We start from the raw sequence: 14,937 nt of genomic DNA on the forward strand, positions 1-14,937 counted from the left end.
CCCACTCCACCCGCAGCCTACAGGGAACCCACAGGAGGACCCTCAGGAAAGGCGGGGACGCCTCTGGTTGTGGGCTAGGTGAGGGCATGGTGCCAGGCACGGGGGTGCTTCATCAGCACAGCTTGCCCAAGGGAGAGTTTAAGGGCTGTCCAGGGCCACCTGGCCAGAAGGGAAAGCCAGGCTCAGGGCCGCTTCAAAGCCCCCGGCCCGCCCAGGGCTGCCTTCCTGAAAGGGTCAGGGGGCAATTCCACAGGGGCTTCAAGCTCCCAGAAGGCCACTCACAACACCCTGGAGGCGACCCGGGACCGCCCCTGAGGGGCAGTAACGGAGGGGCAGGAGGTTATCCCTCCCCTTTTGAGTCCGCAAAGGCCAGGCCAAAGGGAATCTGAGGCACTGCACAGAGAAGTAAACTGAGGCAGGCGCCGGACCCAGCCCAGGTCATAGGCGAGGCCAAGGCAGGCGGGCCCCCTCCTGGCTCTCCCCCAGGGCCTCACTGCTCCACAAACCTACTGTGGTCTCCTGGGGGGCGCTTTCTGCCACATGACCCACCCGTGGGTACAGACGCCAGGGTCCCACACATCAGAGGGGGCTGCGCCCCTCGTGTCCTAAGGCTCAAACAATCCCATTGGCAGCCCGCGAGACTGAAAACTCCGGTGAAAAAACCGTCTGCGCCTGCCCCTCCAAGCTCACGGGGGAGGCACTGGAGCCCCCAGCACCCCGGGCGGCAGGTGCGCCCGCGTCTCCTCCGCTCACGTCCCCGGGCGGCAGGTGCGCCCGCGTCTCCTCCGCTCACGTCCCCGGGCGGCAGGTGCGCCCGCGTCTCCTCCGCTCACGTCCCAGCACGGAGACCAGGGCCCCTCCAGTGGTACATCTTATCTGGATTGGCCGCGTCTTTCTCTCTTAGGGGCACAACTACGGTGCCGGAGAGCTAAGACGTCGTGCTAGAGCTGGTGAAACACGCCATTCCTGCCCCATTTCACAGGTGAGGAGATGGAGGCTCAAGGACATTAAGGAAGTTGCTGGCGGCAGAGCCCCAGCTGGGATGAGACCCCACAGGCTGGCTCCTGTGCGGCTCCCAACTGTGTGGACACCACGCTCCATTCCCCACCGGCTTAATTAACGCAGCTCATTAATTAAGTAAATCAAGCCTTTCTTGATCTTTCAGGATTTCCCCACGTGAGAGGGGAAAGAAAGCCCAGATACTTCTGGCATTGAAAACCGCCAGGGCCGGGGGCCCCGAGGGACCCCTCGGTTGGAGGTTGGGTTTTACAATGAAAAAGACGCCTGGAACCCACGGCCAAGCCCACCCTCTCTGAACTTCGTTACCCGCCTGTGGACGGCCTGCTCTCACGCTCGCTGGGGTGCCCAGGTGGGTTCGCGTGCAAATCCAGCTGCGGCTCTGGGGCCGGTGCTCCCAGAGGCGGAGAAAGCCACACTGCATACGCTCTCTTCCTGCTGCCCCTGGTCCCCGTCTGACCGGTGACAGTGACCGGTGCACTCATCCAGGAGGGACCCCTGGGGCCCAGCAGCCACGGCCCCTGCTGGCAGCACCAGCCTCGAGGGCAGGGGGCGGGGGCCGGAAGACCCCAGGCCCACCCTGCCCGGCAGCCCCAGAACTTGAGGGGATGGGGCCCACGCTGCAGAGGCTGGGCCTCCCCCTCACTGCCCACCAGGTGCCAGAAACAACCTGACGTCAGCACCCGCCCCCCTGGGCCAGAACAGCCCAGCCCTGTCCGGAGGACCCTGCCGGCCACGGCGCACCTACCCGCACACAGGGTGGCTCGGAGCCTCGCGGGTGACGATTCGGGCTGAGCGGCTCGGCACGCAGAGCGCACCCAGCTGGGAGCTGAGGGCTCGGCCTCACCAGCCCAGATGGCACAGAGCGGACATGGCGGGTCAGTGCTTTTCCACCCAGAGTCTTGAACACGTCCCTTGGGCAGTCGCCAGTCCCCCTTCCCCGGGACCCTCCATCCCAGACAGTCATCCCCTCGCCTTCCTCTCTCTGCAGCCCACCCACCTTCTGAAAGCCGCAGCCCGAGCAGGGAGGATCATCGGGGAAAACTGAGCCCCCAGGCCCACTTCCTCCACCTGGGTTGGCCCATCTCACCTCCCAGTTCACTGGCACCCAGACTGCCAGAGGGAGAGGCCCCCTGGGGGGCTGACCCTGGACTTGGGTGAGGAACCCCGGGTCAGGATGGGGGAGGCCCCTGCCAGGGGCCCTGTTCACAGAGGTGAGGGCACCTTGAAGCAGGCTGAGACCCGCCGGAGAGAGAGGAGGTGGCAGAGCCGGGGCTGAGTGTGGGGCAGCGCTAACCACGAGATTGGTGAGGTGCAGACGCATGCTGGGGCCCGGAAAGCCTGTCCGAAGGGAGACAAGAGTGGGCGCCCCAATTTCGCTTAAGCTTTGGAGAGAGAGCCAGCAGCTACCAGAGGGAGAAAAGGAAACCAAAGACGGGGTCCTTCTCAGGGCCTGGGCCTGCACAGCTGCTGCACGGGAAAAGCCAATTCTTGCCAAACCAAAAAGATCAGGACGTTTCCAGATGAAGCCCCTCGCAGACGGCCGCCGTGGGGAGCTGGCCTCTCACTCGTGGCTTTGGTTTGGCTTGGTGGTTTTGTCACATCCCAGATCCACAGAGGGGGGAATGTCGGAAGGACCCAGCTCTTTCCGGCTGAGACTGCAAAAGCCCACCCCCATTTCTCCCGGTGTCCTCGCCCCCGTGTGCCCTGACCCCACGCCTGCCTGGCACCTGGCAACCCTGGCCCTAGCGGCCGGGCTTTCTGAGAGGCCTGCGTGGAGCTGGCCCTGGGGCCGCACCTCCCGCTTGGGCTCAGCAGAGCAGGAAGCCCGGCTGGGGCGTCTCGGAGAGAGCCACGCGGTTCTGTCCAGTGGGCCAGCATCTCGCACTCAGGGAAGACTAATCAGAATAAATCCATGACGCACCAGCTGAGAACCTGCTTCCTTCCAAGAGGAACCAGGGGGGCCTTCACTCCATCACCCGCACCCAAGGGCTCCCAGTGCAAAGCCCGCTATCTGGGGACCGGCCTCTGTCTTCAGCTTTCAGTACTGGTGCTCCAAGGTCAAGACTTCCAAAAACTTCCATCAGTCTAGCCCAAGGAAGCAATCTCAAACTCCTAAAGAGGTTGCTGTTAAAATTATCTTACACCTTTGCGTATATGCAAATTCAGTTTTTGTGAGCTGAATTTCCTACTACAGCTAGGTTTCTAGGCCTTTCCTTCACCTTCTTGCTTGCATTCCATTCCATGGTAATAGACATAAGGATGGACTGAATACGCCCAACCTGCCTGCAGGGCGGGGGACCCCGCCCCCTCCCTGAACTTGACCTCTCTCCTCTGTCCAGGAACCTGAATCATGGGCTCCTCTGCAAAGGGCACTTTCCCATGAGGGCACGCAGCCACCGGCACCGTCTCCGGCACTGACGGCCTGGGGGTCAGGAGCGACAGGACGCCCTCACCTTTAGACAGAGACTGGCTCAAGAGAGGCCGGGCTGCCCGGGACTCAGGGCTTCAGAAGGAGGCCCTTCCACTGCCCGGGCGCCTGCCCTTCCTTCCCTGCCCCCCGGGCCAGCCGGCTCCAGCTTCTGCTGCTCCTCCCACAGAGAGGGCAGGGGCCCTGGGAGCAGACCAGGACCCGCCATCTCTTTCGGAAAACAGTGGAGGGAGGGAAAGCCACCCTGGCTAGATGCATGGCTCCACCTTCCCAAACGCCCCCGCGGGCCCTGAACGGGCGGGGGCGTTGCTCTTCCCGGGTCCCAGAGGCCTCTCTGCGGAAACAGGCCCACCTGTGCGGAGCCCGTGCCCCAGGGCACCCTGCCCTCCTCCATCACTGGGGCCCGCCTCTCCCCGCCGGGCCCCTCCAGGAAGGCCAGGAGCCCTCGCGCTCCCTCACGCCCGCTCCTCGGGGAGGCCCTGCTCGCCGGGGGTCACGCCCTGACGGCGGTCAAATTGTGCCCGCAGCAGTGCTCCTGTGCAAAAGAGCTGGTTCCTTCCCAGCATGCTGTCCTCGACCTCACCAACCTTCCTACTAAACTGAACAGGGGGGGCCGGTCGTAAAACGGGTCCCGGCCGTCGCACAGCACGTGCTCCGGAAAGACGTCGTCCTCCAGGTCCTCCTCCTCCTCCTCCTCCTCCTCCTCCTCCTCCCCCACGCTCTGCTCCTCAGCAGGCTCGGTGGCGTCGGAGTCGGGGCTCGAGAAGGTGGGGGAGGGGGTGAGAGCAGCCATGCGCTCGCTCATGCATGTGTTGAGAAGAGGGTAGCTGTTGCAGCCAGAGATGACTGAACTGGGGTTAGTACGACAAGACAGAGAGAGGTTAACGCCAGCTCCTGGGGGGCGGGCGGGGCGGGGGGGGGCTGCCGAGGAGATCCCAAACCAAACACACAGACCGCCAAGAATGCTGCCTCGACGGGCAAGAGAGCCAAAGTGCCCGGTCCCCAGGCGTGGGAAGACACCGCACGGGGGTCAGTGTAAAGCTCCGGAAGGTTCCGGAGGGCACCGGCAGGTAGGATCCTGGCCGGGTGTGGCTGAGGTCGGTGAGGGCCTCGGGAGCCTGGCCGCGTCGAGGCCTCAGAAACCATGCCCTGTGGGGGGCAGGGGCCGGGTGCAGCCCCCGGACCAGGAAACTGGGGACAGCAGGCATAGACTCAGCTCTGGGAGGATAATCCTCTGCCTCCTGCTGGCACCCCACCTGAAAGCCTGACCAAGCCTCACATTCACACACACGGACAGCTGTCACCTGACGGCCGTGGTCCCGAAGTGGGGGTGGGTGGCGATGCTGAGACCCCCCTCCCTGGTCAGGGCCCACTGGTGTGTGGAGAGGACTGGCCAGGGGGCTCAGACCAGGAAGGACCAGGGCTGGGGAGTCCGGATGGAGAAAGGCATCTGGCCGGCCCCCTCCTCGTGTCAGGGCCGGGGCCCAACCCCTCGCTGCCCCCCACCTTCTCTCCATCTCTCAGCCCAGGGAGAGGGAGGCGCCTACCTGCCCACGAGGCGGAACCAGGGGAAGCGGTCGTAGAAGGGGTCTCCACCAGTCACCACGTTGTCACAGTCCTCGATGACGCTGGAGGGCACCTCGGCCGCCCGGTCGTACATCTCCCGCATCAGGTCCAGCCGCTGCCTGCGGGGCAGAGGTCAGCGTGGGCCCGGGCAGAGCATCCTGGGGTCTCAGGCCCAGCCCGGCTCAGGCCACAGCATCCTGCTCAGGGTCACCCACGGCTCAAGCTGGTGTGCCAGGCGGACCCTCCGGGGTCCTCGGAGTCGGCCAACTGTGGCCAAGAGGCTTGCAGTTCGCCACACGTTCCTCTCAGCCCCCGTGATGGCCATGGGACGTCAGCCGGGTGGGGTTGGGGACCAGCCACGCTCAGGATGGGGCGTCAGGGCACGAAGCCCCAGAAGCTCGGGGAGCAAAGGGCGAATGGTGAGAAGACACAGGGAACAAGGCATTTTAGAAGCTATCCCCCGGAAATCCGGCAGGTGGTGGGAGAGACGCAGACGTCTCCCTCGGGGGCTCAGGTGCAACAGGAGGGACGTGGGGGGAACATCCGCCCTCCAAGAGCAGACGGTAGCCCAGGAGGACGGGGCAGGGGCAGGCGCGTGTTCGTGAATGCGCGTGGGTCAGTGCGTGTGCCGGGGGTGGGGACCTCATAAGAAGGGAGGGCGTCTGCGTGTGAGGGTGTGTGAGTGGGACGGAATGCGTATAAACGTGTCTCCGTGCGTGAGCGCATCTTGACCACGTTTTTCATTCTCTGTTTCTCATGACGTTTCGACATCTCTGGGGCCTGCCCCGACAGTGAACAGCCTGTGGGTGAGCCCACCTCCACACAAGCCACCCCACCCACCCCTTAGCCGACTCGCACGCCAGCCGGTTCCCCAGCCCTAAATCGCCCGGGGACAGCGGGGCCCAAAGCCCGCAGGCGTTACGCTGACCAGCCACTCCTCGCTGTTCACCCTGCCCTGCTTTGCCCATGAAAACCTCGTAGAGGCCGTGGCGAGGCCCTCCCCTCCCTCCTTTGCCCCCGGACAGCCCTGTGCCCACGCGCCTCTCGTTTCTAGGGGCACTTGAGCAACATTAAAATTGTCTTCAGTGGCAAAAAGCTGTCCTGTCACCTTCACCCAGGAAAAGCCAGGTGCACGTCAGGGTGAGCATGTGGGACCTGAGGTAGAGCCGTAGGGCAGACACCTCCCAGGACACCTGGCCATCCTCCCTGGGGCCCCCACCCAGCCCTCCTCCACCCCCCCAGGTGGAGGAGCCCCCAGCTTCCTGCAGCGCCTCACCCGCCCCTTCCTCCAAACTTTGCCACTGCTCTGGTCGAGGAGAATATGGATTCTATAACGAGGCTGGAGTAAGCAGGAACTTATTTTTTTTCTTCTGATTTTAAAATATATCAAAACAGGAGAAGAAACTGCCTGGACACGTGAGCCCCGTGCATCCCACGTCCACCTCCGTTTCAGTGGCCTCAGCCCAGGCCCGGGGAGCAGCCCCGCCCCACTGCCCACCGCACGGCCCACCCGCTGCACCTGAGTTTCTCCAGCGTCCAGTAGTGGGTGGCCCCGTTCTTCTGGTCCTGGACTTCCACGGCCACGATGGTTCGGGGGAAAGGGCGAGTCTCTCGGTCTTTGGCGGCCTCTGGGGGCAGCAGGTCAGGCGGCAGTGGGGAGTACAGTGTGTCCGTAAGGAGGACAAACTGGAACTGGACCTGTGACCGGTGAGGAGGACGCCCGTCAGCCCCAGAGAGGGCGGAGCCTGGCCCTGGAAGGGCCTCTTTCCCGCTCCCAGAGATCCCGCTGCCTGTCCCTCAACCGTTCCCGGAACCTTCCCACCGGCCGCTGGAGAGGAGGCTCCACCTGCCCACCGGCCTGCCTGCGTGTCCCCCTCTGTCAGTCCCGGGCCCCCCCTCCAACTGCCCACCCTCCCCCTGGGGGCTGCAGGTCAGGGGGTCCGCCCCGCCCTCCCGGGAGGCAGAGCAGCCTGGCACCGAGGCCCGACAGGAAGCAGGATGGGTGACACCCGCCCTCCGAGGCGCAGACAGCGGGGGCAGGGGCAGCGGCAGGGGCCCACCTTCTTCTTGAGCTCGACGCTGATGGCGTTGGCCTCCTTGAGGAAGATGGCGTTGCCCCACAGCAGGTCCCGCAGGGACGTGAACTGGTACCATTTCCACTTCCGGAAGGCCCACAGCGCCAGCTCACACTCCCTCTCCGTCCACTGGACTGTGGGGAGAAGCGCACGTGGTCATCACGGGGCTGGGGGCTCGGGGCTCGGGTCCCCACTTTCACACTAACTGGCAGCAAGCTCTGCTGCAGGGAACGACCCTCGCGCCCGAAAGAGGCCGCCAGCTCCACCAGTGTGAGCGCCAGGGTCCTGAGAGTCGGGCTGGAGCTCAGCAAGGACCTGGGGGGCAGCAGTGGGGCGGGGGCAGGAGGGCAGACCGGGGCTTGTCCCACACACCCTCTCGGGTGGACGAGTCCAGACAGGGGAGGCCTGGTCACGTCAGCACAAAGGTCCCGACCAGCTGACCGGAGGCCGAGCTGGACGTGAACACCCTGCCCTTGAGCCATCCTCGGGCCCCCGGCAGCAAGAGGTCAGCCAGTGGGCCGCCCAAGCAAACGTTCCCACAGCGGGTCCCAAGGTGTGGAGCAGAGACATTGTCCGGGGAGGAGCACCAGCCTCCATCGGGCAGGACAGGGGTGAGTGGACGCAGGGCACCCGCCTGGAAGCGCCAACCCCGCGCCGTCCTCCTCGTGCTCCAGGCCGCCCCCGCCACAACCAGCAGGCGTGTGCACACATGTGTGCGTGTGTATGCACAGGTGCTTTCCTGCTGCAGCACAGCCTCTTAAATCCTGCCTTCAGGCCAGGGACCCCAGGGCAAAGCTGCCAACCAGCTAACCTGCAGGGAGCGGCCCGGGGCCGCCTCTTCCCTGAGACCCCTCCCCAGCCCACCTCCACGCCGGATGAGCTCCCTCACCTTCATCCCCCGGCTCCTCCTCCTCCTCGTTCACCTCCGGGTAGAACCGGGCGCCCATCTGCTTCTGCAGGGCCTCCAGCTTGCTCTCGTAGTCCTGGGCACAGACGCAAGGCCTGTGGTGCCACGTGGACACCAGACCGTCCCCAGCCCTCCCATCCGGGCCTGGGCCTAGGGCGCCCGGACGCAGCCCCACCGCAGCGAGCGCTCGGGCAGCCAAGCACAGGGCCGGGCGAGCAGGGACCCTGGGTGCCCTGAGCCCCGCGAGGGGCCTGGCGGGCGGGCCGCCCTCACCAGCCTCTGCTGCTCCAGTAGGTAGGTGGCCTCCTCGCGCTCCCGGCGGTACTGGTCCTCCAGCTCCTGGAGCCTGCAAGAGCGCGCAGGGGTGAGGGCGGGTGGGACGACGGCGGGTTCGGGGGGCGCCCGGGCGGCAGCCCCTGGGGCCTCACCTCTGCTCCATCTCCTGCTTCATGTCAATGCCCTGCTTCTCCAGCAGCTCACGCTGGGCGAAGGCCCAGTCCACAGGCTCAGCGGGCGTCTCCGCGCAGGGCGTGCGCTCACGCTCCTGCCTTGCCTGCTCAGGGTGGTTGAACCGGAACACATGGCTCTTTCCCATGATGATGCGGTTTCCTGGGGGACGGAGGCGAGGCCAGAGTTGGTGGACCTTTGGCCTCGGGTGGTCTCGGGGGTGAGAGGGGGGAGGAGAAGGGAAAGAGGAGGAATGCAACTGGGGTCCTAGCGTTGCCCACCCCTGGGAGGGCCTCCAGCTGCCAGGAGCCGGCCCCCCGGGTCCTGTGCCCACTGTCACCCTCGCCCCCGCCGGGGGGCCACCTCCTCCACCAGGACCTGAGCGGGCCTCCTCACTCTCCCCGGTTCCACCCCTCGGCCCCTCCCCTTTCAGTAGCAGTGATGTTGGCAAAACACAGTCCTGGGGCTTCTCCACGGTCCCATCCTCTCCACGGCCCCACAGGTACCACCCCTGGGCCAGCCTGGCCTCCTGCTCCCGTGCCCTGGGCCTTGGCACTCCCCTACCCGAGGGCTGGGGTTGGCCCCCTCTTGCAGGGCCCCCTCCTGCCGGGAGCTTCTCTTCCCATCTGTCCCACCGACGGAAGCAGGGCAGGGGTCTGCGTGTTTCCAGAGCCAGGGTCCACCCTGTCTGCAGGACCCTCCAGGGCACACCTGTCCCACGAGGGCAGTGCCTGCTGTCTCTGGATAGTCCTGCCGGTGGGGGTCTCTTTGGATGGCCTAGTTTCTTTCCAACTTTCTCCAGGAACCTCAGCTCTGCCTTGAGGCCTGCAGAGCTGGTTCAGGCCCTCTACCCACAAGAGAACCCAGGCCTGCAGGCTGGTCCTCCCCAGGCCTCCCTCAGCTCCACCTCCAGCTCCCGAGTTCGGCCTCCCCTCCCAGCCCGGGCCCTGCCCCGAGCCCGCAAACACCAGGCCCCATCGTGAAACAACAGGGGGGAGAAGGAAACTCTGGACCTGCCCTTGCCCAGCTCAACCGCCCCATCTCCCCACACTGGCTGCCAGGCGAGGACGCCAGCCACTGGCAGCCACACGAGGCCCATGAATCCAGGACGCGCGGTGTGTCCCTCCCTCAAAACATCCCTCGGGACCCAAAAGGCAGGACCCTGAGTCCTGGAAGCTAAAAACAAGGCCCTTCAGGGTGGCCGGAGAGGTCTGGACGTCAGGCTGCCAGGCGTTACCTCCTAGGCCTCCCATCCCCTCTGCACCTCCAGTTGGGGAAGGGGAGGGTCCCCCTCAATCTCAGCAAAAAGTCACCCCAGCCAAAGTTGACACGATGGTCAGTGCTGTGTGTCAGTTTGGCCAGGCTGGGGAGCCCAACGGTGCACCTACAATCACGTGACCTCAGGACAGGAGACCACCCACCGTTACACAGGTGGGCCTCCCCCCGTCGGGTGAAAGGCCTCAGGAGCTAAACTGAGGCTTCCCTGAGGAGAAAGTCCCGCCTGTGGATTTCAGACGTGCCTGTCCAGCCCTCACCACCTCCTGAACCAATTCCATTAAATAAATCTCTGGACAGATGGACAGACAGACATATCTCCAGGTGTGTTTTAGAACGTGAGGACACGAAGCCAGGGGCCGGCGTCCGGAGGCCGGTGCAGCGCGCACCCCGCTGGCGGCTCCTCCGTTCCACACCGCGCCAGTCCCACCGGGGCTCCGGGACAGGCACCCCACCGCCCGGAATCCCGCCTCGGCCGGCCTGCCGCGTCGACTCAGCGCCGCTGGAGCAGCCTTCGCCCCCCACCGCCCCGGGCCTGTGTGCTGCCCGGCTGGTGGGGGGCGGATGGGGGTGCCGCACGAGCAGGAGGGGCGCGCGTGCAGAGCGGGCGGGGCAGGGGCCACCCCTGCCCCCACTGTACCTGACCGCAGGACACTGGGCTCCGTGACTTTCTTGCCGTTGACATAGGTATCTGCCCCCCTCACAGGGCTCCAGGGTCACCACGGCTATAGGACAGATGGGGGCACGGAGAGGAGGACCGTGAGGGGCTGTCCTCCTGGCCGCGTCCCCGTCTGAGCCCAGCAAGCCCCACTCATGGTCTGGGGCAGGGGGCGCGACCCACCTGGCCACCTGCCACCCAGGCGCGGCCCCCGCCAGGCCCCTCTCCTCCCTGTGGCACCTGGCTTGGGCCTCAAGAAGCCGGAGGGGCCTCTCAGCCCCTCACAGATGAGGAAAGTGATGACCAGTTGGGAGGCTCACGGGCCCAAGTCAGAGGTGGAGAGGCCGTGCTGGGTGACCGCCCCATCCTGCAGGGTCTCCAGGTGGGATGGGAAACAGTGGCTCACATGTCCCCAGGAGTCCCAGAGCCCCTCCTGGCTTTGTGCCCACCCACCGAGGGGGGAGAGAGCTTCGGGGACAGAATCCTGGGAGAACCAACGTCCGCAACACTGTTTAAGGCCACCACCCTGAAGTGGCCTGGTCACAGAGGGGACTTTGGTCACTGGTCTGCATCCCAGAGGCTGTCCAGACGCCTGCCCTGATCTCGGGGGCCATGGGCACTGGGACAGCCCAGCAGGTGCCTTCTTGAGAAGGAAGGGTCATGCCCAGAACCGGCAGTGGGGACGGAGGCCCGAGGGCAGGCCGGCCAGGGAGATGGACAGATGGCCGCTCCCAGCCCACGGGAAGGCGTGGCCTAAGAATCACCGTCCCTTCGATCCAGGCTCAGTGCCCTCCCACCCGTGAGCACCCGAACCAGCCCCCTGTGCAGGGACGGAGCTGCATGTCCCCAGCCCAGCCTTCAGAGCACCTTTCGGGGGGGGCGGGGGGGCTCCCAGGACTGAGTGGGGAGCCAGGAGGGCGACACCAGCAGCGCCGGGTAGGGGCGGGGCCGGGGGAGGCCATACCTTCACTGCCCCCTCGGGAGTCGCTCCGGAAGACGCAGTGCTTCTCCTTGATGAAGTGCCCACTCAGGACTATGTCCTGCCGCTTCTCTGCGCCTTCCCGGCCCACTCTGTGTGTGTGGTGCGGTCATCAGCGCCGGCTGGGCCCACGGCACCACGACGCCACCCACTGGCCCGCCTGGTCCCCCTGCAGCCCCCAGGATGCCCAGCTCTTACGGGAAATGCCTGGAGAGCACAAGCGGGGGTCCGGGGGACAGCCCCCCAAGCGGCCTGGCCTGGGGGAGCCACACTGCCCAGAGGGGCCCACAGCACCCCTGCCAGCAGATGCCCGGGCTCAGCGACCCCTCAGTGGGGGAGCCCACCCCTCCCCTCACCCCGCCGACCCCCACCTGGTGATCCCATCCTTGATGTAGTAGAGAAGGCACTCAGACATGAGCGGGTCCTCATTCAGGTTGACGAGATGCGGCGTCTGCGGAGATAGAAGGGTCACCTCTCTTTGCGGGGAGCGGGAGCCCGGCCCGGGCTGCCTGCTGCCCTCTCTCTCCCCAGGACCCTACCGCCACCTGCCCTAGGCCTGGCCTCTCGGGGGACACAGTATCCTCCCAACCTGGCAGAGAGGAGAGGAGATGTGAAGGAAAAGGCTCCTGAGGAGGAGACTTTGATGGGGACCCCAGAGTCTTGGTAGGACAGTTGCCAGGCGGCACTTGAGGGGCTGGGCTTCGGGAGGGGCTGCGACCCCAGCTCTGAGCACTTGAGGGCCCAGGGAGTGCTCGGAGGCTGTGGTAGGCCCTGGGATGTGCAGGGCAAGGCTGGGTCCCATGGGGCCTGGGCCTGGTCCTCCATCCTAGAACAGGGCTGCAGGTCCCCATTCCAACCCGGGCAGCCAGGAGCTGAGGGCCCCGGGATTAGGACGCTGGGCAGGGAGGGGTCGGGCCCTGGATGCCAGGGAGCAGAGAGGCTGTGAAAAAAGTCCCCCTGAGCCCCCCAGGTCAGACGCCCACACCTGTCCTAACCACGGGTCTACCAAAGCATGACCCAAAGCCAAGGTGACCACCTCTCGCCAGCTGCCCCGTCTAAGCACTGCCCTCGGCTCCCCACCCCATCCCGTGCCCAGGGCAGCCACTGCAGGCTCTGTCCACTGGGCCTTGGACCAGCACCCCCTATCTTCACTTTCTCTGCTGCTCTCACCCGGGGTCTCTGGGCCCCGACACTCCCTGACCTCACACCCGGTCCCGGGCAAGGATTCTGCAACATGCCAGAGGCTGGAACAGCTTCCTGTTTCCCACCTGGCACCTTGGGGCAAGCTGCCCCCACCCTGAGCTATAAACCCCTCTAATACCCCTGCACAGGGTTGTGGACACCTGGTCATCAGACACAGGACAGACCATCCACAGCGGCCCCTTCCCCTGAGCACAGAAGGCGTCCAGCCAGGAAGGGCCTGTGCTCCCTCCACGGGGCCAAGCGGGGGACCCAGCTGGCCCATGTGCTTCTCCAGAGTCCTGGGGACCCCACTGTCCTCCCACTCCTGGACAATGTCCAGACCCGGGGCCACCAGCAAATCCCTCTGCCACCAATGAAGCCAAAAGACTGCACAGCCAGTCTCCCGAGGGCACCTGTACCCCAGCTTCGCCTGCCCACCCCGGGGCACTGTGCCCAGAGGCAATGCAACGGCTCAAGAACAATGCATTCTAAACGAAAACCAAAGGCCTGTCCAAAAGGGAGTGAAGTAGGACCCCACCAGGGTGCCACCTGCTCCCCGCCCTGCCGAGGTCCTCCCAGGCACCCCTCCTTCCTGCTTCTAGGCCTCAGGTGCTCCCTGGGCCGGAGTGCATGGGTGCAGAAGGAGCCTGAGGAGCCTGGCCCTGTCCCCAGGGAGCAGCCACCCTAGCGGATGTGCCCATCGTACCAGCGCCCCGTGCTCCTTTTCCCTTGGGGCCCCAATGGCTCAGCGGGGGCTCTACAAGCCGCCAGCTTCGGAGACTGGCAAACAAAGAAACGCTTTGCTGGGGTGAAAAGTCAGCCAGGCACTTCCTCACCAACAAGGCAGCAGGGGCAAGGCCTGCAGAGTCCCGTGCTGGGGTCAGAACAGACCGCCACTGCCTTCCAGGAAGGCTTCTGGGCTTGAAGCTAAGCTCCTAAGGGCTCTAAGGGTCTGGCAATCTTTGGGGTGGGTGCATGGGTGTGTGGGTCTGGGCCCTAGAATCATGCAGAGACTTTTTCCCTGATGTTCACGCTTCGCCCCATCTGAGCTACTGAACAGGGGGTGGTGCTCTGCTCCATTTGAGGGCTGGGGCCACGGGCAAGCTGGGCCTGGGTGGGAGAAGAGGGGTCCCTGCTGGGACAGCCAAACCCTGCTTTAGCCAATCTCCAAGAGGGCAGCTGGCTCCCAGCTCGTGTCCAGCTCGTGTCCAATCTCCAGAGGGGTGCAGGCTCCTGGGGGGTCCAGGCCCCACCTGTTTCAGGACCCCGGTCTCACCCCAACCTGAGGGGCCCAGTCCACCCCTCAGGCAGCTAAGTGACCTCTCTGACGCCCTAAGGCCGCAGAGACAAACCACCATGAGGAGGCAGGGTCTAGGCTCCACACAGGGAAGGGATGGCTGCGGGGAGCCTGGCCGGGTGCCTGGAGTCGCTCTCCCTGCTCCCAGGAGGACCCTGCTGACCTTCCAGGAGCTGACACCCTGCCAGGGGCCGCAGGTCCCCCAGCCCTGTCCACATCGGGGCAGCCCAGAGAATGGCCGGCTCCTACCTTTTTGGGAGAGAACACCCCCAGGGTGCCGCCGTCCTCCCTCATGGCCACGCCCATCTCGGCCAGCAGCGCTTCCCTGGGGGACAGAGCGGGGGTCAGCACCCACACGATGTTTCATCTGGTCAATGAGTTCAGGTGCCCACTTGAGGGACTGGTCCCCTGACTGGGGATCAGGTCAATGGGGCCATTGGTGACGGGGGCGGTCACTGGATGAGAGGGGACGGGTATGTCCTGCACTGGACGCGGCCACCCCTGGGTACAGGAGCCGAGAGCTGAGCACAGGGCTGCTGCCGGCCCCCCGCCCGCACCGCCCACCTCTCCATCCGGATGGCTTCCGTCCGCCGCAGCTTCTCCTCCCAGGTCTCGTTGAGCTCAGCGATGATCTTCTCCGTCTCCTGGGGAGCAGACAGAGCAGAGCAAGGTCAGGGCAGGGGGCAGGCAGTGGGCAGAGGCCTGGGTGCCAGGCAAAGAGGAGGCGAGTAGCCGGGCCTGCAAGGCCCGACACCCCAATTCCCAGGTCCATCCAGGCTGCTCGAAGTCTGAAAGATCAAGGTGAAGGGCTGAGAGCTAATACGTGCAAAGGACGCGTGTCTTTCCTGTGGACACACCCAGAGAACAGAGAGAAAGGCAGAATAAACCCAGAGGGAGAAACAAACACGCGGGGAGACGCTGACACCGGTTCTGAGGCTCGGATGCCCCTGGACCACGGGTGAGACGGACGACACTTCCCACACCAGCACCGCCTCCCCATTTCCTTCCCAGTCCCCACATTCCAGTGGGCCTCTGCACCCCAGGTCCATCCCGGGTGGACGCCTCCCACACCCCAAGTGGGACCCTATCCCCCCAGTGGAGCC

The 14,937-nt window shown here is 65.4% G+C and overlaps 1 protein-coding gene across 1 annotated transcript in view; it reads right to left on the reverse strand.

The window, feature by feature from the left end:
• Nucleotides 1-14,937, reverse strand: part of KIF1A (kinesin family member 1A) — a 92,538-nt gene that overhangs the window by 34,079 nt on the left and 43,522 nt on the right. Inside the window, 13 exon segments of the mRNA XM_057551448.1 lie at nt 4,036-4,299; nt 4,996-5,133; nt 6,534-6,712; nt 7,075-7,223; nt 7,979-8,072; nt 8,270-8,342; nt 8,425-8,605; nt 10,359-10,416; nt 10,418-10,443; nt 11,341-11,447; nt 11,727-11,806; nt 14,084-14,159; nt 14,399-14,478. Of these exon segments, the coding sequence (XP_057407431.1) occupies nt 4,036-4,299; nt 4,996-5,133; nt 6,534-6,712; nt 7,075-7,223; nt 7,979-8,072; nt 8,270-8,342; nt 8,425-8,605; nt 10,359-10,416; nt 10,418-10,443; nt 11,341-11,447; nt 11,727-11,806; nt 14,084-14,159; nt 14,399-14,478 (1,505 nt within the window).

The sequence above is a fragment of the Balaenoptera acutorostrata genome, chromosome 8 (genome assembly GCF_949987535.1).
Source record: "Balaenoptera acutorostrata chromosome 8, mBalAcu1.1, whole genome shotgun sequence".
Lineage (NCBI taxonomy): Eukaryota > Metazoa > Chordata > Mammalia > Artiodactyla > Balaenopteridae > Balaenoptera > Balaenoptera acutorostrata.